Raw genomic sequence first — 21,568 nt, forward strand, 5'->3', positions numbered from 1 at the left:
ATCTGCAGTGTGTGTAGTTTTACAGTAATAATTGTGGAGCGATTTTAATCCAGTATGAATCTGCAGTGTGTGTAGTTTTACAGTAATAATTGTGGAGTGATTTTAATCCAGTATGAATCTGCAGTGTGTGTAGTTTTACAGTAATAATTGTGGAGCAATTTTAATCCAGTATGAATCTGCAGTGTGTGTAGTTTTACAGTCTGACAGTAACAATTGTGGAGTGATTTTAATCCAGTATGAATCTGCAGTGTGTGTAGTTTTACAGTCTGACAGTAATAATTGTGGAGTGATTTTAATCCAGTATGAATCTGCAGTGTGTGTAGTTTTACAGTCTGACTGTAATAATTGTGGAGCGATTTTAATCCAGTATGAATCTGCAGTGTGTGTAGTTTTACAGTAATAATTGTGGAGTGATTTTAATCCAGTATGAATCTGCAGTGTGTGTAGTTTTACAGTAATAATTGTGGAGTGATTTTAATCCAGTATGAATCTGCAGTGTGTGTAGTTTTACAGTAATAATTGTGGAGCGATTTTAATCCAGTATGAATCTGCAGTGTGTGTAGTTTTACAGTAATAATTGTGGAGTGATTTTAATCCAGTATGAATCTGCAGTGTGTGTAGTTTTACAGTCTGACAGTAATAATTGTGGAGTGATTTTAATCCAGTATGAATCTGCAGTGTGTGTAGTTTTACAGTCTGACAGTAATAATTGTGGAGTGATTTTAATCCAGTATGAATCTGCAGTGTGTGTAGTTTTACAGTAATAATTGTGGAGCGATTTTAATCCAGTATGAATCTGCAGTGTGTGTAGTTTTACAGTAATAATTGTGGAGTGATTTTAATCCAGTATGAATCTGCAGTGTGTGTAGTCATCATCCTGAACCCATTAACTTATCAAATCCCATACTTTACACCATACTTTATATGAACAGCCTCCTCCCGGAAATCAAAGAAATACATACTGTATTTGAGGACTTCAGTCACAGTGGTGGTGTAAAGCTGGAAGCTGCTTGCTTCGTTCACTGACATCACAGCAACCATGAAGCCTACAACACAGTCCAGCAGAACATCAGTCACAGGTCAGAACTGGAGCTTCATCAAAGATTGACAGACTGTAAAAATGCCTGGATCAGTGGTTGGTTAGAGATTTGCAGGTCAGTCCTATAATTCTCAAGATGAGTTCAGTCAAACAGCCTCAGAAGGACTTACTTAGCCTGTTTGTTCTGTTCATGTTTACTCGTTTAATTCTAGTTTTCAGGAGAGAGGATGAGTCACTTTCAGCAGATTTTGGATCAGAAAGTCCTGTAAACGGTATTTTTAATTGTGAAGTCCTTTTAATCTCATGGTGTATTTGCTTGCGTACAATAGTGTTCCTCAGTTCCTCAGTTCCTCAGTTTCCCTCAGAGGAACAGCAGGTTTACTGTCCTGGTAGGTGTCGACTGTAATACGTACCGTAATCCATTACAGGGCTGTAGCAGGCGTGTCTGAAGCGATCCTTCTTTGTGATCAGGGACTCAAACGTTTTCTTCTCTTTAAAACAGCCCCCTGTAAACACACAGCTCATCAGACTCGGCCGCGATTACCGGACCTCCACTGCAGTTACTCACTACAGGAACACAGACCGCTGTTCACATACGCTGATCAGGGGAGCGAAGGAGGTGAAGACGGAGGACATTATCCCCGAGAAGCAGGATTAACTACTTACTAGTTACTACTACAGGAACAACTACACGGAATTATTCAGTACATAAATGGAATAATTCAATAATTATCAATAATAATAATAATAATAATAATAATAATAATAATAAGTCCAACTTAGATAGTGCCTTTCTCAAACCCAAGATCACTTAAATTTTAGAATTTTCAGAAACTACACAAAATTATTTAGGCACTACTATGAATTTTTCAGTAGCTACTATGAGTTATTCAGTATGTACTATCAGTTTTTTCAGTATGTACTGTGAATGAATAAGTATCCACTATGAATTATTTAGTTTTTTAAGCTATAATCTAATATGAATTATTGCATACTATGAATTATTCAGTGTTAAATCTGAATTATTCAGTATCTAATCTGAACTGATCAGAGATGTATCAGAGATGTGTAAATCTGTTGTCCTGTATGATGAAAGAGAAGATTAAGTCCGTACTCTCAGCGCACTGACACACGTCTTCAGAGCAGAGGACAGACACCAGCTTGCTCCTCCTGGGGGCGGCGTAGAACACAGAGCACCGTCTGTCTGTGAGTCAGAAAGAGAGACAGCGTAAACACCTCAGTCACACAACTGGACCAGACACACAACAGGACTAGACACACAACAGGGCTAGACACACAACAGGGCCAGACACACAACAGGACCAGGCACACAACAGGACTAGACACACAACAGGGCTAGACTCACAACAGGACTAAACACACAACAGGACCAGACACACAACAGGACTAGACACACAACAGGGCTAGACTCACAACAGGACCAGACACACAACAGGACTAGACACACAACAGGGCCAGACTCACAACAGGGCCAGACACACAACAGGACCAGACACACAACAGGACCAGACACACAACAGGACCAGACACACAACAGGGCTAGACACACAACAGGACCAGACACACAACAGGACCAGACACACAACAGGACCAGACACACAACAGGACTAGACACACAACAGGACCAGACACACAACAGGGCTAGACACACAACAGGACCAGACACACAACAGGACCAGACACACAACAGGACCAGACACACAACAGGACCAGACACACAACAGGACCAGACACACAACAGGGACTAGTAATTTTTAGATCATCACATGAGAAATTACTAAAGACCTCCTTTTTCTTAGTTTATTATTATTATTTCTTTTTTCCTCTTTACAGTCTGTGTTGGTTTATTGTCTATTCTTTTTTAGTCACACTTTGTGGTCGTGTGTTTTCAAGCTGTTTATTCGTTACTGAAGTTTTTTGTTATTGTCTTTCCTATTAACCTCAAACGTGTAATAAAATGTTAGTAACATGGTAAGTGAATGAAAGGTTTGCTTCATTGTTAGATATAAATGCTGGGATGTCCCGCAGATCTAGATACATTCTTGTGACATTAAACGGAACGTAAAATAAAAGTCTCACCTGGTTCGTAGTAGTCGTAGAACGTAGCGGGGGCAGGCTGCACTAACCCTATCGGCACTTTCTGCACGGCTTCAAACATCACACATATATCACCTTCAACTATCTGCACACAGGTCATTAAAGAACAGAGTGAACCTACAGAACCAACAACGTCTGACTGTGTAAAGACTGTTTTGGGTTCCTGAGGTCAAGATTGGGGTTAGGTTTGAGATTATACTCTCAAAAAGATGGTTCTTCTAGGGTTCTTTAGTAAAAACAGTGGTTCCATGAACACTCAAAGGACCATTTGCTTTGCATGCTTGAATGGTTCTCTACATGGTGAAAACGTTCTTCAGATTGATGGATGTGTTGTATATGGTTTCATATAGCATATGTATATATATATATATATATATATATATATATGTATATATGCTTTTGCTTTGTGCCGTGGTGCACTATCATGCTAGACGTAGCCATTAGAAGATGGTAAATTATGGCCATAAAGGGATGAACATGGTCAGCAACAACACTCAAACAGGCTGTGGCATTTAAGTTCTGACTGATTAATATTAACAGCCCAAAGTGTGTTGAGAAAATTACATTACACCACCTCCACCAGCCTGGACTGCTGACACAAGGCAGGTTGGCTCCATGGATTCACGCTGCTGTTGACCAATTCTGACCCTCCTATCTGTGAGCCTCAGCAGAAATCGAGCTTCATCAGACCAGGCTATGTCTTTCCAGTCTTCAGCTGTCCAGTTGTGGTGAGCCTGTGTCCACTGCAGCCTCTGCTTTCAGTTCTTGGCTGACAGAAGTGGAACGTGATGTGGTCTTCTGTTGTTGTGGCCCATCCATCTCAAGGTTGGACGTGCTGTGCATTCTGAGATGCTTTTCTTCTCAGCACAATTACACAGAGTGATTATTTCAGTTACTGTAGCCTTTCTGTCAGCAGGAAGCGGACTGTCCATTCTCCACTGACCTCTCTCATCAATAAGGCACTTCCATCCACAGAACTCCTGCTCTCTGGATGTTTTTTCTTTATTGCTCCATTCTGAGTAACTCTAGAGACGCTGTGTGTGAAAATCTCCCAGAAACTCCCATACGAGCCCGTCTGGCACTAATATATATATATATATATATATATATATATATATATATATATATATATATATATATATATATATATATAGGGCGGCACGGTGGCGCAGTGGGTAGCGCTGTCGTCTCACAGCAAGAAGGGCCTGGGTCCGATTCCCGGCCGGGCGACCAGGGTCATTTCTGTGTGGAGTTTGCCTGTTCTCCCCGTGTCTGCGTGGGTTTCCTCCGGGTACTCCGGTTTCCTCCCACAGTCCAAAAACATGCAGTCAGGCTGATTGGACATGCTGAATTGCCCCTAGGTGTGAGTGAGTGTGTGAATGTGTATGTCTGCCCTGCGATGGACTTGCGACCTGTCCAGGGTGTATCCTGCCTTCCGCCCAATGACAGCTGGGATAGGCTCCAGCACCCCACCGTGACCCAGAAGGATAAGCGGTTTAGATGATGTATATATATATATATATATATATATAATAATAAAAGATTATAATAATTTCCTTTCCAAGTTAACAATACTTTTCCTTGCCCTATAAAGTTACTATTTTGGAGATTTTGGATATACGTTTTGTCAGGGCAGCAATAGATACTTATATATGTATAATTCAAATGGAACACATTATAAATAAAATAAAAAAGGATAAATGGGACATATTATTATTGCATATAGATACTCATATGTACATGTGTGTGTATAATATGTATGTATATGTATAAATATGTCTGTGTCTGCTGGCTTTTTTAACTTACCTCATTGAAATATAACAGGACTCGCCCCTGGGAGACTTCATAGTGAGAGATATATTTGTCAGCTAGATCCTTCAGCTGTTAAACAAGGAGACTCTGTTTTGATATTGATTGTATGACCAATGATAAACTGCTGATCAACAAACAGCTAATGACAGACAGAAAAAAGCATGCACGTGTTATGAATGTGTACATAATATGGTATATTACATCAACACAAAACTGGTAAAAGTAAGTGAACCTAAGGACAAAGATGTGTTGAGGTAACATTTTATGGATCAAGTAAAATCTGTGCACAACTTTTCCAGTGTAGACAGACAGCGTTTTAGGATAAACAGAGAAAATACAGCAAATTTATGATGACTATTTTAGTGATGATGATGATGATAGTGATTAACACTTCTGTGGCTGCATAAGTGTTGAAAAGTGGTTGATATGTTATCCCAGGTGGTTGCTAGGATGTTGCTATGTGGTTTCTGTGTTATCCCAGGTGGTTGCTAGGGTGTTGCTATGGTTCCCCACATGGTTAATAAGGTGTTACTAATAGACTTGTATCAACATGACATAAGTTGGATGCACAAACTTTTGCACACCATTCATTCCTACTGGACAAAAAGTGTGTCATTTAATGATGACTGTACGAAAACTGTGCCTCCGATCACAACACTGTATGCAAGCACACCATTCCCGATCAGACTGAACATTTCCGGAGATGAAACAGTGTCAATTTGTCGGAAAACATGGGTGTGGCCTTATTTTTCCATTTAAATGCTACTGAAAAAACAAACTTTTATAAGTCACACTTTTTTAACTATTGATGGGAGGTGCTTGAATTTTTCAGTAGTCATTCTTGGGTTTAAATTGTGTTTAACTACATTTTATATTGCACATTTTCTACTATATGACTTGCTAAATATCTAGAAAAAATTAATCACTAAACCGTTACAATGGAAAAAGCCCATATGTCAAATGTATATGACTCGTGTCATATTCATCAAATAATTTTTTCATTGAAAATGGTGTATACACCAAACATTAAGTTGGTATCTTAAGCCAAACTATAATTAATAAAAATGTCAAATATGTTTACAAAAGCTGACTTCTGTTTCAGCATAAACAAAAGAATAATCCCTGAAAATTGAACTAATCTAGCATTAGTAATTCAAAAGGCCACACCCACTTCTAAAGGCCTCTATATCTCATAAATTAATAAAGATACGGGAGATCTGACTCGGTCAGTCAGAAGCATTGTCTCATATCTACCAATTTACCTATTTACCTGTTAAATATTACAACAATATTAATATATGGTTTATAGATATGAATATTGATCTTCCATTGAAATGTGTGTTGTGTCACAGGTGCTAGAACTGACCTTGTCCAGATCGTCGGTGTTTGGCTCAAAGCCGCTGAGCAGGGTGATGTCTGCTATAGCCATGCCTGAAAGGTTCTGCCTCAGAGAGTGACTGCGTGAGAGGAAACATCATCATCCTTCATATTCCGTACATACAAAACAGCTACGGCCACAGCACTGTGCAAACGTCTGTGCAGCCAAAACACTGGAAACATGTTTATCTGGGCAGTAAATGTGTTTCTACAACATCAGAATAAATACAAATTAACATGAACTCAGTAAACGCTGTCAGCGCTTCTCATTTTAAGTAAAGTTATTGATATCTTAGTTAAAAGAACACAGATTTGATTCACCTGTCACATGGATTTGTTCAATTCCACCAGCTTTTTTCCTGATTTAACTTAATGAAGGATTGATTAAACTGAGTCAATTCAACAAAGCACTGACTAAACTGATTTAATTCTATGAAGCGTTGATTAAAATGATTTAACTTGATGAAGAATTGATTAAAATGATATAACTTCATGAATGATTGATTAAGTTGCTTTTTAATTTAATGAGGAATTGATTAAACTGACTTAATGAAGGATTGATCACAATGAATAAACTTAATTTAGGCTTGATAAAACTGATTTAACTTAATAAAAGATCGATTAAACTGATTTAACTTAATGAAGGGTTGATTAAGTTGCCTTTAATTTAATGAGGAATTGATTAAACTGATTTAAAATGATTTAACTTAAGAAAGGATTGATTCATTGCTTTTTATTTCAATAAAGACTTGATTAACTTAATGCAGGATTAATTAAACTGATTCAAACTAATGAAAGACCAACTAAACAGATTTAACATGATTCAGGATTGATTTAACTGATTTAATTCAATGAAGCTTTGACTAAACGGAAGGAATGATTTAAAGGTACCATGGAATACTGTATTTATGTTGGCATAGTTAAATAAGGAGAGTTTATTAAATGGAACTGACACACTGTGGACCTCAGATGCTGCTGTCTCCTCCTTCAAACACAAATCATTTTCCAAAAGCAGAGGTAAAACAGGCCAATTGCAAAATCCTAAACTGTTATGAATCTTGACTTATTAAAATTTACATCCCCAATATTTACCTATGCTAGCTCATGTTTCAGCCAACGAAACAAAAACAACAGAGCAGCAATGAAAATGTCAGACTGTGTGCAGAAATGAGGCTCCAGGCTGTGAAGGAACGTCGGCACTTTTCATTCCCTTCACAAGAACCGAACCGTCAGTGGCTGATGATCATCTTTAATCCAGGCTGAAGGGAATTCCTGTTCACAGCTTCTTCATCGAAAGTTCCACTTTAAATGCTACGGCTTCTACAGGAGCCAGAACATAACTACAGCACCATTTAAGGTGGAACTGAAAATTCTCAAACCAAGCTGGCGAACAGGAACTTCAGCTCTCACATCTCTAACAGGATCCCGGCAGCTTTAACTCAGAGCTGTTAGCTTCTCATTTCACTCTGGACAGTTTCTCAAAGCTCGGACAACATCGAGCAGCTCCGCTCAGCGTTTGACCCTGAAGAGACGCAGCTCCACCTTTATTACATCACAACCCCTACAGCAGCCTGTAAGCAGCCCTGCTGAGAGACTTTATCACTGTCTGATGAAGCTGATCATCTTAAACTGAGAGCTTCATAGTGAAGGAACTAGCATAGCTAACTAAACAGTATGAGGACCAGCTTATTTACACAGAGAGTCATTTTATTTTTATCTCAACATGTCAAGCCATTGCAGTGCCTCACTGTGAACCAGCCAATCAGGGCAGAGCTCATCAGATTATTCATGAGCCCCCCCAAAAAGGGAGAACAGCTCGTTTTATTCTGGGGCCAAATCATAAGTCTGTAAATGAGTGTGTGAAACCACATCTAGGCAGTTTTCACACTGAACAAAACCACGACCTTCTGTAGACACATCAGAGAACAATCAAACATAAAATACTGAATAAACACATTCAGGGGCACCTTTGACTCAATTAACTGATCAGTATATCTTGGATCGGATGGTAACCGTAAATCACTGTGACTGTAAAGCACATAATTACATTTACAGCATTGATTTGTTAGATTTAATGTTGGTGTATTGTTAAAGCAGATAAACACTCACTGTCCAGATTAACAGCTTTAATTTTCTCAAGCAGTTTCACAATCATGTACAGAACATCCTGTTCTTGCTGTGGAAGTGAGTGACCGGGTTTACTGACCTCACACACACTTTGTACAGCAGTGTGTCCTCAGATCTTTGCTGTGTGTCTCGCCTGCGTCTGCTGCGCACATCAAACCACTCGATGGCTGAGCGTGGGAAATCTTCCTCCTCCTCCCGCTCGCTCGGCTCGTCTTTCCCATAATCATAGTAATCGTAGGTCTCTGTTATGTGTGCTGGATTAAACAACACGCACTCATTAATGACCGTCCAGCTGACAGCATTCTGAACATACTGTGGAAATGGACGGTTACAGCGTTGTTCAGTCTGCATACACAGTACTGTGCAGATGTTTGGGTCAAATTCCACGTCTGTGTTGATTTTCTAGGTGTAAATATTAGGGATGCATTGATACAGATGTGGGTTTCAGGTATCGGGCCAATACCATGCTCATTTACTCATACTCATAAAAAGAACCATGAACACTTAAAGAACCCTGTGCATGATTAAAGGGTTCTTTGCATCATAAAATGGCTCTTCAGATTGATAGAGAATGTGCTAAAGATGGTTCTATACAGAACCTTTTTGAAAAGGATCCTATAGAGCACCCAAAACAGTTCTTCTTTTGTTATGATGTCAAGCTTGTAACAACAGACGAACCCTTTTTAGGTGCCCTTTCCAAAAAGGTTCTATATAGAACACATTCAAGCACATTTTCCATCAATCTAAAGAACCATTTCATGAGGCAAAGAACCCTTTAATCATGTAGGTTTCTTTGAGTGTTCATGGTTCTTCCTAGAACCATTTCCTTTACTAAAGAACCCTTGAAGAATCATCTTTTTTAAGAGTGTTGGTGTCACTAAGACAATAAGAGTCAAGCATTTGTTTATTTCCCTCACCTGTGTACTCGACTTTGCCCGTCACTGTGACGTTGATTGACAGGTTCTCACAGTTGGTGAACGGGTCGAGGTCATAGTAAGCCTTCACCACCTACCGGTCAGAAACCAGGTCATTCAAATGGGTTCAAATGCGACAGATTGGGTTCTCAGATTGCATAAACATCTGTTACATAAAACTGAGTTATTACCTTGATTTTTGCTTCTCCTTGCCCTGAAAATTTCGCAGTTATGCCGCCTCCCACCAGCCTCTGCAAAAATAGAGTCAAGTGAAACAAATGAGGCAACAAACATCTAATGACACGTCCAAGGGGAAGTCCACCAATCAAAATTCCAGCATAAATAAATGGTTAAGGTGTAAACAGAGCAGTTCAGGGTGGTTCAGAGTGGTTTGGTGTGAAACACTCTGTTCTAGATAAACTTACCGAGTCAGAACTGTTCACAGTGGTGGTGATAGGAACCAGACGTCCACCTCTAAAAGCTCCCTCACAGAAAGTTCCTACATGAAATGGTTATGAATTCACTGCCTGATGACTGAGACACTGTTTTATGATTTGGTTTTGGCGGTTTAATGTATAAAATCCAGTTTTTAAGAATAAAATATGTCACTAATGACGTATAGAACTCTTGCGGGTCTAGATCAGAGTCTCGGTGCTGCTGGATGTTCTCCCAGAATAAGTGTGAGAGCACTTTCTTCATCTTTCTTACAAAAATTTGACTGCAGAAATGTGGAGCTTATTTTGTATACAAGCATTTTCAAAACATCATTTAACATAAAATATTACAAACTCTTTTAAAGTGTCAACATTTTTCAAAAGTCTATGCTCTGGATGTCAATGTGTCCTCATTTCCCAGAGCTACATTTAATTTCCATATGAGGAAATGACAATATTTTACCGTTATCTTGATCAATGTGTTTTTCTGATCATATCATGTATATCGTCAGTACCTAAAGATCACTGACTGACTGATCTGCTACAATCATTTTCCTCACTTTTCTTCATTGAATAACATTCATCTTCATATATATTAGATATAATAATTACTACTAAGCTATAGAGGCTCAGTATTTAAGGAGAATTCCACCCATTTCTCAAAATTTCAGCATATTTCAGTGGTTAAGATGTAAATTACAGGTTTCATTACAAAGTGAGCATAATTAGTCCTGTTTAACTGGATTTAGTGCAGCGCAGTTTGCAAAACACTGAATAAAATCACTATAATTGTAGGGTTATTATTGTTATTATTGTTGTTTTTATTTTTATTATTATTATAGTGTTTTTATATGTGGCACTACAGGTTCTGTTTTGCCTAAAAATGTCTACAGTTTTATTACAAACTTGCAATTTCTGAGAGAACCTGCTGCAGAATCATGTGCCAGGACTGCATTACAGCTATGAACACGTCTAGGTTCACTGGTGGTTCTGGATAGTAAATAAAATGTCTATATCTGTGTTGTAGTCGTGGCGACCCCTGGTTCCTATCACCACCACTGTAAAGACATCTGAACCATTTCACACCAAACCACTCTGAATCTCTCTGTTTACACCTCACACACTGAATTATGGGGAGATTTTTGATAATTGGTGAAATTTCGCTTTTCAAAAGTGCACAAATTTACATACCTGAGGTGAATAAAAAGCTGTTTATCTGAGCAGTAAGTGTTTATTTGTTTAGGTTATCATCCAATACCTGCTTTATCTAATCAATACTTCACTATGTCAAATCAAGTGATGTAATTTAATAAATCCATGCGTTGGCTGCTGGCATTCAGGAGAAATCTGGAACCAAACTTTATTCTTCAAACTAGCCCAAAAGATATGAACTACTATTTACAATCAGAAATTCTTGTAACTTTTTATTGTATTTATTTTTATTTGTATTTATTTTAATGTTATGATGTGTTTTTACTGCTATTACTGCTCATTTCTATTGATTTCCCTTTCACAAACCCAGTGATGTTTTACATCCAGAAAAAGTGACCCCACTGCTTTTCAGCCTCTGAACATTTGTGGTTATATTGTCTACAACGCCATCTGGAGGACAGAAGCTGAATTAATGCTCCTGCAGGACTCACAAACACATCCCACACTGGCAGAGCAACCCGAACCCATACAGCAGTAAAACATCTGCTTCTGCAATGAAATACATTCCTAAATGGGTCATTCTTTGTGTCCAAGTTCATGATCTTTCTGAAAAATAATTTAATAAATACATGACATATCTAATTATTCAGCATTACCTCTTTTATGTGAAACTAATTTTTTAAGTGCATTCATATAAAATCCAACTCCAAAAGTCTAAAAATGTCAGGTGGTGAAACCAGTCAACCATACATGTTGATTAAGTAAACTATCAAAAAAGGTAATTTAGGTATAAAATTCTAAATAAAATAGTTTGGCCTGATTTTCTGTTTGAAAACTTAATGTTATGTTGAGGCAACTTTAAAAGTGCTCAACTTAATGAAAAACCTTTGTCCACAAGTTCTTACTTTTTCAATTGTCAGGCGGCACAACCAAAAACAAAGGACTTTTATTTTGACATGCTTTTATGACAGAGGGGCCAGGGTATTGCATCATAAACAAGACCCCATGTGACCTTCATGGTGCAATGCTGAGGTCACAGATTCAGTAAAAGTGTGATGCTTGAGTCGTGGTTAAGACGGTTCAGTTTACCATGTCAGGTGTTCTGACCTCAGGAGAACCATGAACATGTGGAATTATTATAATACTGTTTATTTATTCTGCGATGGACTGGCGACCTGTCCAGGGTGAATCCTGCCTTCCGCCCAATGACAGCTGGGATAGGCTCCAGCACCCCACCGTGACCCAGAAGGATAAGCGGTTTACATGATGGATGGGTGGATGTTTATTTATTTGAAAACATGTACAAACTCAAGTTGAAGGACAAAGGTTTCTACGGGTGTCTAAGTAATTCCTGTTTAATTTGAAATTAGTCTGAAAAGTCAGGCGGCGCAACCAGCCAGTCAGATGGAGCAACCAGACCAGCACAGTCTAATAACTGCTGGTCTGGTTGCTTTTAACTGCTAATAAATGCTTTTAAAAACTGTCATTTTGAAATGTTATTTGTCATTAACCCTCATATGTGTAAAGAAACTGTGTTAGATGGTTTCTACCTTTAACTCCGCCTCCACCTTCTCGCCCTTCTTGTCCAGCACCAGCTTCTCCATCTCTGACCGCCCTGAGCTGGTGAACTGCACGTTGATGACACTGAACGGAGATTCAGGTTTGTGAATGGCGTACTCCGACAGAGCCTCCAAGGCCATGATGGTGTCCTAGAACACACAGAACCCGGTGTACATCACTGCTGACATCAACTGTACATCTCCACTCTTAACATAAAGGTTCCAGAATGGGTTCCTTGGAGCAGTGCTACATAGGAACCACTGCTTGGTTTCATAAAGAACCTTTAAATGGATGGTTCTCTAAAAGGACAATTTCTATAAATTACATGAATCTAACGTAACTGTTCTATCAGTTTTAGCCAACTAGTTTTCTCCTAAAACATGTCTAAAGATTTGATTAGATTAATTATGTTAAATTAGACTGTTAGATTAGACGAGACTAGGTTAGATTAGATTAGGTTAGGTTAGAGTAGACTAAATTAGATCAGATTAGACTAGACTAGGTTAGATCAGATTAGATTAGCTCAGATCAGATTAGACTAAATTAGATCAGACTAGACTAGATTAGGTAGATTGAACAAGGTTAGGTTAGATTAGACTAAATTTGATTAGATTAGGTTAGATAGGACTAGGTAAGATTAGACTAGGTTAGCGTTGATTAGATTAATTATGTTAAATGAGACTGGTTAGATTAGATGAGACTAGGTAAAATTAGATTAGTTTACGTTAGATTAGACTAAATTAGGCCAGATTAGACTAGACTAGGTTAGATTAGATTAGATCAGATCAGATTAGACTAAATTAGATCAGATTAGACTAGATTAGGTAGATTGAACTAGGTTAGATTAGGTTAGATTAGACTCCAGCTCAGCATGACTCAGCAGCTGCACTAACAGCTAAACTGATCTGCTGACCGGTTCTGACCATGTTATCGTCGTGTTGTTACTAATTAAGACACGACTTACGGATTTGTGGTGCAACCAAATTTAGTAAAAGGACAGTTTGAAACTAGGCTTAGTAAAAACTTTACGCCCAGTGGTGCAACCCAGTCCTGGTCAGTAGAGGTCCATTAGAGGGCGCTTTCCCTGTTCCCCAGTAATGACCTTGTGGACCTTGACTGTCTGACCTGTGTGGATTTGAATCCTCCCTCGTAGTTCTCCTGTGAGGAGAGGAAACAGGCCGCAGCTCTAGCCTCCTCCGTGTCCTCGTGAGCCATTGCGGTGAGCAGAGCGTACGCCGTGGTTTCTACGGTCAGAGCCACAGCTGGAGGAACCAGATAATTCTTCCGCTCGCCCACCAGCCGCATGTCTTCATTCGCCCTCCACACCTTACACTCCCCCTCTGAGCACAGAGCCGCGAGAAGAGAATGACTCAATAACCATCCGTCCACAACAGGTTAAAACCATCAGAGTGGACAGAGGAGTGTGTTTTAGTGTGTATGTTTACCTCGCATTGCGAGACTCTGCAGTTTCCTCCAGGCTGACAAAGCCAGTGTCTTATCTGGAAGGCAGGTGGACAGGCAGTAGGCTGTAATGGCCACAGCGTAAGGTCTCTCCAGTTGATCCACGCGGGAGAGGAGGAATGCTGTAGCACGGGAGATGCTGCCCTTCTAAACATTACAGACAAAACACGTATTTAAATATTGACAGTAGGGCTGACCATGAGCACAAAACACCAGTGTTGTAGCTATATTGCAATATATACACCTTGCACAGAGGGATGGCCAGTGCCACCTAGCATGCACTGCAAACAATGATATCTTAGCAAGTGAAAACATCTTAATTGTACTTCATATATCATTATGAGATTGTTATATATATAATTTGGGGTCGTTTCTGTTAGTTGATTCTTCATGAAATTACACACAATATTTAGGACCACAGGTATTTTCAGATCATGTCAAAAACTGAAAAACGACAAAAATGGAGATACGAGGTTTTGTTCCGACAGCAGCGACATGTTAACTACATTTAAGATGTTTTCACTTGCTAATATTTCATTTTTTGCTGTGTGCAGTTTGGCCGCCCTTCTGGCCACTCCAGTCATGGAGAGTGAGACGGTCAGCCTTCATCAGCAAAGCATCACGCTTTGTGGTGAAATGTAATGATTAACGTATTTCGGAATCTTTTAAGTGAAATGATCTCAAATCTAGTTAATATATCTAATATTTCTCATTTTGAGATGCTGAGAGCTTATGAGAGTATTTCTCTCAGTTCTAGACATTTTCACTTGTTTTAAAGTGATTTTAGTAAGTCGAATTCTCACTATATTGGCAGATAATTTTGCTTATTGTATGAAATCTGCTTGAAACCAATACCTGCTAATATAACGGCATAACTTGACTTGGTAAAATTACTTGCACTGCAGTAAAACACATTAGTGAATCAATGTGAAAAGTTTGGCCTGTATCTTTACCACAGCATCAGTTTCCATGTCCAGGAAAGGTAGAGAGCGTTTGAGAGCGATGGTAACGAAAGCAGTGAGGGAGACTTCCTGCTCGAGTCCCCCAATACCACCCTAAAACACACACACACACACACACACACACACACACAAATAGCACTCAGGAGTGGAACAGCTGTACACCTGTTTACTGTACACCTGTACATCTGTATGCTTGTATACCTGTACACTTGTATATTTGTATATCTGTATATCTATATAATTGTATATCTGTACACCTATATATCTGTATACTTGTATACCAGTATCAAAATATAGCCTGTTACATCAGAGAGAGAAATGTAGATATGACATATTACAATTACTGTTACTATGTTGTTGTTATTACATTGTGATGTTTGTTATTTTGATTTTTTTATTTATTTATTTGATTATTTTATTTTTTAGTTCTTTATTCACACCTGACCTGATCTACTTGAATAGAATCTAATAGAATAAAATTGATTTATTGTGAAATCAACACTATACTGTAATGTGATCTGATCTTATCTGATCTGATCTGATCTATTTTGAAGCCAACATGGTCCTGTAGTCATCAGGTCATCAGAAGGACAATTCAGATAATATAATCTGAATTAATTTGACCTAATATAATCTAATCTAATCTAAACTGTTATGAAGCAACACCGTGCTGTAGTCTAATTTCATGAGAAGGAAACATCAGACAATTTCCTGACCTGCATTTCTCTGTGGATGACAGGATGAGGGTCACTAAACGACCCGTCTTCGTTTTGCGTCGTGATAAGATAATTGACGGGACGCCGGATTTCCAGCTGTGAGACGATCTGTTGGTCGGCATTAGCCACTAACTCAGAATCGGCCACGAGGGACAGCACCTTCACCACCAGAGCGGTCAGCCTGCAGAAAGCAACCTTCTGAGTAAGATCACTCAGCGTAAAGACTGAGTTAGCGAGTCAAGGCAGGGCTGTTATCTCATCTCCTGCTTAAAAGGCCAAAGTAACTCACCAGTGGCTGCTGGGGTGCGTTCTCCACGCTCCGTACGATCCATCTTCCTTTCTAAACTCTGTCAACAGCCTATCATAGGCTGGAAAACAGTTATTCTGTGAGCTTATAGTGCAAAAATGATATCTTAGCAAGTAAAAACACCTTAAATTCATCCTACATATATAATATCTCTCATTATGAGATTGTTTTAAGATTGTTGAAGATTCTTCAACCTATTTGTATATGTTTTCAGTCATTTTATCTGAAAAACTGTCTTAGCTTTTTGGCAGCCCTACCGCCCCCTACACTTCCTGTAGTGTATTACAGTCTGTCAGAGTGACTGTGTGGATCATATGAACATTATAGAGGCTTTTAAATGAAACAGTAGAAGCCATATCGCCCCCTACACTTCCTGTAGTGTATTACAGTCTGTCAGAGTGACTGTGTGGATCATATGAACGTTATAGAGCATTACAGAAGTCCCTGTGCTCACCTCTCTGCACGTACTCCAGTGCGGTGTCTCTTGTTCCAGCTGAAAGCTCCATCCAGCGGTTGCTGTGGTCCAGGTAGCGGATGGACAGTGCTGTTGGAGACAACCTGATCATGGTCTGCTCTGCACAACCAGCAGGAGCCCGAATCAGACTCTCCACTTTGGATGGTGACAGGAGGGGCATCGCAGTCGCCACGCTGAACGCATCTTCTGCTCCACAAGAAGGAACAAGAGGTTATTATAAAGAGACGGAAACTCAGATGTTATCAGAGGAGTTCAGGCCCGGCGTCATGGGGGGAGTATAGATGGGCTTAGCCCACAATGAGATGATGTCAACCTCCCCCTGCTGGATACATGTGAGAAGACAATAAATTGCAGACCAGTCCATCAATTCCATACTCAAAAATCATCTGATTCTACACCGATCAGGCATAACATTCTGACCACCTCCTTGTTTCTACGCTCATTGTCCATTTTATCAGCTCCACTTACTATATAGGTGCACTTTGTAGTTCTACAGTTACAGACTGTAGTCCATCTGTTTCTCTGATACTTTGTTAGCCCCCTTTTACCCTGTTCTTCAGTGGTCAGGACCCCCATGGACCCTCACAGAGCAGGTACTATTTGGGTGGTGGATCATTCCCAGCACTGCAGTAACACTGATGTGGTGGTGGTGGTGTGTTAGTGTGTGTTGTGCTGGTCTGAGTGGATTAGACACAGCAGTGCTGCTGGAGTTTTTAAACACTGTGTCCACTCACTGTCCACTCTATTAGACACTCCTACCTTGTCAGTCCACCTTGTAGATGTAAAGTCAGAGACGATAGCTCATCTGCTGCTGCACAGTTTGTGTTGGTCATCCTCTAGTCCTTCATCAGTGGTCACAGGACGCTGTTGGCTGGATATTTTTGGTTGGTGGACTATTCTCAGTCCAGCAGTGACACTGAGGTGTTTAAAAACTCCAGCAGCACTGCTGTGTCTGATCCACTCAGACCAGCGCAACACACACTAAAACACCACCACCACGTCAGTGTTACTGCAGTGCTGAGAATGGTTTGATTGGGAGAAAAACAGGCGGTATGTCACCCGTACCTTCAACTTTGACGAACACGTTGGTGATCGAGTCAGGAACCGTCATGTTTGTAAACTCGGCATTAATTAAGATTATCTTGTCAGTTCGACCTGAAATGCACAAGGCAAAAAAACACAGTTACACTTTTTAAAACACATGAACACTTCAGCACAGACTCCTCCAGCTTATTTACTTACTGGTGCTCGTGAGACGCACCAGGAGGATTATGGGAGGCGCACACCCTCCAGAAAAGGGACACTTTGTGTTGTATATGTTGCTATGTGGTGTGTGCTTATTGTGCTGTTCTGTGTCGGGGGGTGGGTTTAGTTGGTGTGGGTTGATGGTCACTGTGAAGTGGAGTGCATGGCTGGTGAGTTCAGTGCTTTTACCCTGTGTGTAATCATGGCCTCCCTGTGTCTTACTCTGTTCTGATGCTATACAAATGATATTGCACGTGTCTGTAATGTGGCACATTTCATCATAAGAATATATGTATTTTTCCCACTTTTATTGCTGTATGGTGGAAGTAAAATGAAGATAACAGCATCAGCAGCACAGCTCACCATCCAAATTAATCAGGTGACTCTCCTCCTTTCGCACCTGCACTCCCTCCGTCTACAAAACAGACACAGAAGAATGTGAATGTCACGTCAGCAAATGAATATACAAGAAGTGTAAAGCGATACAAGTGACAAAGTTTGGTGATTTATTTATTTATTTATTTTTATATCAGATCATCCAAGATGTCCAGTATGGATGTGGCTGAATCCAAATTCACTGTTTCCAGTGATTTTATCGCAGATAAGGAGGAGGAGCACCCTAATAACACCCTTACCCATGATAAAATCACTGTAATGCATGACCCTATCACTTTCAAGTCAAGCCTGCATTAAATCAAACTATGGATCTATCAGATATGCATTGCCAATGTTAATCATCTTCAGATCAGTAACATAAAGCAGATAACAGTGAAACAATTTACTTTAGCAGGCTAATATTAATGATGAAGCTAACACTCCCATATGATGTGCCATTCCTATTATTTGTAATGTTTTATTATCATTTTTTATTCCAAGCCCACTTAAATATGATGGTCCATTTTTGTTGAGGTGGATCTTTAGTTTGTAGCACTAAAAACAGAAACAGGGTGTCTGTTAAAAAAGGTGTCTTATTGTTTTGGTGTTGACAGCTTTGCTAATTATAACTGTATAGCTCTGCTTTAGCTGCTAGCTGTTCGGGGGAAAACTCATTTGATTGCCTTTGATATTTGGTTGAACTACTCCTTTAAGTAAGCTCCGCCTCTTCTCACCAGCACCAGCAGGGTTTTCTGAATGGCATCCACTCCCATCTCAAATTCCTGGTCGTACAGATGGATGGTGATGGGGATCTCGCCCTCCTTCAGAGGAACAGCAGAGAAGGTGACCACCTCTGAGGATCTCGCGGCCACCGCAATGTTGATGGAGGAGGCACTGGACTGAGATCCAGGAGAACACAGACCATCTGCTGGCTTCATATGAACCGCAAGCTGGACACGACAAGAACATTCACAAAGTCGAACTACTGTTCAAACAATTAGAATCGCTTATTCATCATATTAATCATCTTAACTACTATACCAGCAATTCAGAAACTCATTGCAGAAACTCGTTCTGGATATTGATTTATTAGAGCTTCATTCTGCAGATTCATTTTATTAGAACTTTATTCCTGATATTAATGTGTTGAGAACTGTATTCTGGATATCAATTTGGTTAGAACTTCATTCTGGATTTTAATTTTGTTACAAATTCTTTCTGGATGTTAATTTTATCAGAACTTCATTCTGGATGTTAGTTTTATTAGAACTTCATTCTGGATGTTAGTTTTATTAGAACCTCTTTCTGGATTTTAGTTCCATTAGAACATCAATGTGAATATTACTTTTATTAGAACCTCATTCTGGATATTTGTGAGCTGCAGATTCTAAGTTGTAATCTAGCTGAACTGAGTTTGTCAGCGTCTGTTTTAACAAACCTTTTTATCTTCTGTGCCGTAATTGTAGATGACCACAGCGATGGCCAGTTGTTCGTTGCGTTTGACAGAGTAGGGGAGCCTCAGAGCGATAAACACTGGCTTAAAGACGCAAATGTCCAGAGGATCGGCCACACAGAAACCTGCAAACGGTCAGTATTCGTTATGTTATTAATTAGAATGTGTAAATTTCATTCAGATCATTTTCATTTGAGCAGTAAAGCTAAGTGAGTGACCAATAGGAAACTAGCTAACAGGATGTTAATGATTATACAAGACAGATTTCGAACCACTCAATCTGATTGGTTGAAAGTCATTCGACTGTTGCTAGGTTACAGTAGTGGCCACTTTATTCCAAGCTACCCATTAACCACACTTAACACATATACATATAAATAGTATGTAAACATGGTTTGATGTGTCTCTCAGCTGCAGACCTATGCAAAAGTTTGCACACCTTGCTTCAAGGGGAATTCCACCCATTTCTCAAAATTTCTCAATAATTAAATGTTTAAGATGTAAACAGAGTCGTTCAGAACGGTTTGGTGTGAAACGCTCTGTTCTAGATACACTTACAGAGTCAGAACTGTTCACAGTGGTGGTGATAGGAACCAGACGTCCACCTCTAAAAGCTCCCTCACAGAAAGTTCCTACATGAAATGGTTATGAATTCACTGCCTGATGACTGAGACACTGTTTTATGATAGTTTAGAGAACTTAAACTCCATTCATGGTGGAGGGATACATGCAGGGCGCTGTGAGGCAAAATAGTCCCCAAAGAAAACTTATTATTTCAGATTTTCCACTATTTTCCATCATCAACATTCCATATAAACTCAGAAGACTCGTGTAGGTTCACTGGTGGTTCTGGATAGTAAATAAAATGTCTATATTAGTGTTGTAGTCATGGCGACCCCTGGTTCCTATCACCACCACTGTAAAGGCATCTGAACCATTTCACACCAAACCACTCTGAATCACTCTGTTTACACCTCACACACTGAGTTATGCAGAAAAATTGGTTGTAATTCCTCTGATTGTGGTATTAGAGTGGGCGTGGCCTCAGGCTTACCATGCGAGGAAGACAGACTGACAGCCTGGATCTCCCAGGTGGTGATGGAGTCTGGAGCAGCTATATTGTGTCTGAAACAAAGTCCAGATTCAACAAAACCAACATGTTCTAGTTATGAATCTATTGATACAATAATGTTTACCTATTATGTACTGTACTCTGTTTGTTATAATGGAGTTATATATTATATATATTATGATAAAATAGTGTATATATTCGTCAAGGTTCTTTAGTAAAGGCAATGGTACTATTTAGAACCATGAGTTCTATATAGAACCTTTTGCATGCCTAAATGGTTCTTTGCATGGTGAAATGGCTCTTAAGATTGATGGAGTATGTGCTGTATATGGTTCTACATAGCACCAAAAGGGTTCTGCTATTGTTAGATGTCAAGCTTATAACAATAAATAAACCCCTTTTGGTGCTACGTAGAACCATTTTCTAAAAGGTTCTATACAAAACTATTACAACGTATTCTCCATCAATCTGTTGAACCATTCCAAACCATTTAAGCATGAAATAGTTCTTGATAGAACGTACTGTTCTAATTGGAACCATTGCCTTTACTAGAGAACCCTTGAAGACCCATGTTCTTTAAGAGTGTAGAGATGGTCAGAATGAGATGGACTCACTCAGCTTTGCCCTTCACTTCGATTTCCTTAAACCCAAAGCTGGGGGGGAAACTCTGACGGATGTACTGCACCTCGTTATCAAAGAAGTCCTCAAAGTCAGCAGCACTAGCAGCTGTGGGGGGCAAACAGAGACCCCGTTACACCAGCTCTTCACCAGCGTTCTCAAAGCGTACAGGTTATTCATGTGTGGAACAGTTCGCTTACAGTCATATGCACAAGTTTGAACATTCCATGTCTTGTTGATTTTCTAAGTGAAAATGAGTTTAGACTTCTCTGCACATTTGCTGACTTTAACATATCATAATATCTCAATATCTCAATAACTTTTAAGATGTCATGTTGAAATAATGAGTTT

The 21,568-nt window shown here is 39.5% G+C and overlaps 1 protein-coding gene across 1 annotated transcript in view; it reads right to left on the minus strand.

Moving 5' to 3' along the window:
* Window positions 1–1,452: 1,452 nt before the first annotated feature.
* c4b (complement 4B (Chido blood group)) overlaps window positions 1,453–21,568 on the minus strand; it is a gene marked incomplete at its 3' end in the record, with an annotated part of 37,610 nt that continues 17,494 nt past the window's right edge. The window contains 21 exon segments of the mRNA XM_036596441.1: window positions 1,453–1,545; window positions 2,154–2,243; window positions 3,140–3,242; window positions 4,964–5,038; window positions 6,336–6,426; window positions 8,553–8,727; window positions 9,391–9,481; window positions 9,579–9,638; window positions 12,524–12,682; window positions 13,659–13,873; window positions 13,979–14,141; window positions 14,948–15,049; window positions 15,673–15,853; window positions 15,962–16,040; window positions 16,434–16,640; window positions 17,520–17,609; window positions 18,063–18,114; window positions 18,809–19,024; window positions 19,513–19,652; window positions 20,582–20,652; window positions 21,214–21,325. Of these exon segments, the coding sequence (XP_036452334.1) occupies window positions 1,453–1,545; window positions 2,154–2,243; window positions 3,140–3,242; window positions 4,964–5,038; window positions 6,336–6,426; window positions 8,553–8,727; window positions 9,391–9,481; window positions 9,579–9,638; window positions 12,524–12,682; window positions 13,659–13,873; window positions 13,979–14,141; window positions 14,948–15,049; window positions 15,673–15,853; window positions 15,962–16,040; window positions 16,434–16,640; window positions 17,520–17,609; window positions 18,063–18,114; window positions 18,809–19,024; window positions 19,513–19,652; window positions 20,582–20,652; window positions 21,214–21,325 (2,565 nt within the window).

Source organism: Colossoma macropomum, unplaced genomic scaffold (genome assembly GCF_904425465.1).
Source record: "Colossoma macropomum unplaced genomic scaffold, Colossoma_macropomum, whole genome shotgun sequence".
NCBI lineage: Eukaryota > Metazoa > Chordata > Actinopteri > Characiformes > Serrasalmidae > Colossoma > Colossoma macropomum.